The sequence below is a fragment of the Phaseolus vulgaris genome, chromosome 2, assembly GCF_000499845.2.
Source record: "Phaseolus vulgaris cultivar G19833 chromosome 2, P. vulgaris v2.0, whole genome shotgun sequence".
NCBI lineage: Eukaryota > Viridiplantae > Streptophyta > Magnoliopsida > Fabales > Fabaceae > Phaseolus > Phaseolus vulgaris.
In genome coordinates, this window is record NC_023758.2 from 45537928 (window position 1) to 45541381 (window position 3454).

Here is a 3454-nt window from a genome sequence, read left to right on the forward strand (position 1 = left end):
TAAAAAGGGAGAAACAATGAACCTGTCCATTTAAGAGTAAAATACTAATGGCCAAAGCCCAGATGATGCATTCTCATCTCTGAACATATCACTCCAGTCAATTATATAGAACATGATGTTTTAAGCTAATAATTTCAGCAACGAATACAAAGCTTGCTCTTTGTTTTGATTCTTATTTCCTTACAAGCAAAACTCCAGCTCACAGATACATAGAAGAATAACAAAAAAAGAGCATCAAACAGAAATACCCAAGGACTTCTTAAACTTCTCAACCTCCAAATATACGGTGGAGTAAGGAAGGAACTCTGAGTAATGGTCTCTGCTCAGATCATTTATAGCAACTGCAAGTTTAGGGATTTCTAAGATTTCCTCATGGGTCAAAGTCCTCACAAACCTGGCTGGATTTCCTGCCCAGAGTTCACCGGTCGGAATTCGCCTTCCTGGTGGAACTACTGACCCAGCTTCAAGAATTGACTGTGTCTCCACCAATGAACCTTCCATTAGGATGGAGTGCTGCCCAATAATGCACTCTGGCTCAATAGTACATGACCTCAAAAGACTGTATGCCCCAATTGTCACGTACCTCTCTATTGAAGTGTCAGCCGGAAGGCCTGTTTCACAGAAGAAAGCATAAACAATGAATGAGCAACACATTCATAAACTATAATTGAGTCTGTACCATATGAATTTTCAAGGATCTCATATCCATTTGGAAACTGCAATGTTATTCAACTCCACTTGACAATAGACAATTCCAAAGTATGCTGATAACTAACTCCAGTTAACAGTAAACAGCTTAACAATGAATATATCATTCTGATTTTATTTTCAAGTAGTGATATAAATTAATTACTTATCAAAATATCATTGGTTAACTCAAATGTTATTATTATTATTATATTATTATAAAAGGGTTGTCAAATGGTTCTATATATAGAAAGAAGGAGTAGTCCAACAATTATTTTTCATTTTTTGAAACAAGGATCAAGACTAATTTTCCTGAAGAAACTCAGCTGACAATGGTTGGAAGGGAAATTGGAAGTGTCGGAAAGGACCATCACATACAAGTACAACATACCTACAATAGTGGTAACATAAATTATTTCATTAGTATGTTAGGATGGGCCTACAGGGGTCCAAAGGAATAAAAAGTAAATGTATTCAAGATTTTGTAAGGTGGTATTAGAATACTTGAACAATATTTAGTTTACATTTAAGTTTTCCTAAAGGCGGATAACGACACTTAGAGGATCATTATTCAACTGTTGGCATGTTTTAGGTTACATAATTGTAAGTGCAATCTTCATTACCTATTATAAATGAATGAAGAAAGGTGAATGCTTAATTTATTATCTATAGCTTTAAAGGTGGTCTTCTAAGTATTTTATAGTATGTATCAGTGTAGGACACAACCCTCAAGGTGCCCTCTTGCCAGACTCAAAATAACAACTTAAGTGATCAGATGTATCTTTGCTTCAAACAAATTTATATTTCTCAAACTCAAAAACACATGCACAAGTATGGTTCATCTCTTTGTAGCATACCACCCAAGTCACCTAAAGATCGAGGCCCTAGCATAGAGAGTAGTCGGATCAAACAAGCATCTGCGTCAAACTCAACTTCCACTCCATCCCCACTCTCCAAATATTTAAGTAATTATTCTGGCTCAATGTAAGAAAAAGATAGATATTACAATCTTCAATAATATTAGAAAATCCTATTGTCTCTACAGGACAGAAAACAAATCTTGCTCTCAACAATTAAGGAAACTCATTCATACAAGCAGATGTCAACTGGTAAGGAAAGGACTTAAGGCCAAGCAACAAAACTGCTATTCGGTACAACACTGTGGCACAAATATATCACATGAAACAAATGCCATCATTTCACCCAAAGTTTGGTTCCTATAAAGTGAATAAAGATAAAATAAGAATTTTTCCTTCAAAAATGCTATTTGGTACAACATTGTTGCACGAAAATTTTACATGGAAAAAGCTGCGTCATTTAAACCAAAGGTTCTTAAATTTGGCTCCAATAAAGTGAATAACGATGAAATAAGTAATCTCCTGTTGATATTTCAACACATTTATAATTTGTTAAGCGTGTGGTATTGACGGTTGATTTTCTAAGCCATGATTGAGATTACCTATTTTATCCTCAAAAGTGAAATGTATAGTGTAGACAAGTAGGATCCAAGTATCTTGTTTTTTTATTCTTTAAATTTGGTCCGGTTTAGATAAGCTTCTTTATCAGCACTTACAGGGAAAAAAGATAAAGTAAAATGAATTGAACATCTCGCATGAGCAACAATAAACTTGGGAAATTATATGCTCTGAAAACCACAGTGTGTACATTGATTGTTAATTTTAGCTTATGAGAAAAGTCCAATTCATATTTTTTCACATTTTCATTGCTTAGGTAGAAATTTATCCAAACACGGTCTTACTAGTTATCCAATGAAATACAAAGAAACACCTATATTCGTATAGAATTCATACTAACAAGCATAGCTCTATTTCATTATGCGTGGGCAGAAAAGGTTGAGTGGGCGTAGAGAATACCAAACTTTGATGTTAGAACTTATCTTTACTCTCTTTTGGGCAACAGTTTGATGTTAGAACTTAGAAGCCAGTTATGTACCGAACTTCAAGGTACTTCGAAGAAGCTGATTGATTTTCAAATGAATCAGGGCCAACAATTACCATTATCTTCCATAAATGAATTCTGACAATAGAAGTGTTAATACCATGAAACACACGAGGAAGGAACACCAATTATATTCATAACTCAACATGCTTAAATTAAATCACACGGAAGCAAGAATTTCATAACTACTAGTATCAAAAGAACAAATCCACAATTCACATTTCCAATTCCAATGTAGAGAAACGCAAAGGGAACGAATGTGTTGGAATGGGAACCTAACCTGTTGGAGAAGACCATGCGGCGTGAATTACGGAGCGCTCCTGAACGTTGGAGGAGAATCCGATGCTGATCTTGTTGAGATCGCCGCGGAGAACGCAACCAGGCCAAACTGAGGCTCCGTCCCACACGGTGACTTGGCCGGCGAGGACCACGTTGGGTGCCACGTAAGCATCCACTGCCACTTTCGGTAGCCACTGACCCAACGGGATTATCTTCCTCTGCCCTCGGTAGTCCCACTTCACACGATCCGGCGACGGAGTAATCGATTTCGCCGCCTCCGTCGCGAAACCGCGTTCCGCGGCCAGTAGCTGAGGCTGAGGCTGAGGCTGCGGTTGCGCATGCCTTGCGAGCGAGTGTGCGCTTCGTAGGGCTCGCTTGGAGAAGCGTGCTAGATTCGCCATGAGAGAGACAGACAGAGAAAGTGAAACCGGAAAATAAGAGTGAGGGTGAGAAAGAGAGGATGCAAGGAAGGGGGAATGAGGTTGTGGGCTACAGACAGAAATCGGGTATTTCGAGCTCCATCTTGGCC

At 38.0% G+C, this 3454-nt stretch overlaps 1 protein-coding gene across 1 annotated transcript; it reads right to left on the bottom strand.

The window, feature by feature from the left end:
- Positions 1 to 3454, bottom strand: LOC137812600 (gamma carbonic anhydrase-like 2, mitochondrial). The gene is made up of 2 exons (XM_068614704.1): positions 2927 to 3454; positions 1 to 611 (listed from the first exon to the last, which is right to left on the bottom strand). Exons 1-2 carry the CDS (start codon positions 3324 to 3326, stop codon positions 235 to 237), a joined length of 777 nt encoding a protein of 258 aa, XP_068470805.1. The 5' UTR covers positions 3327 to 3454; the 3' UTR covers positions 1 to 234.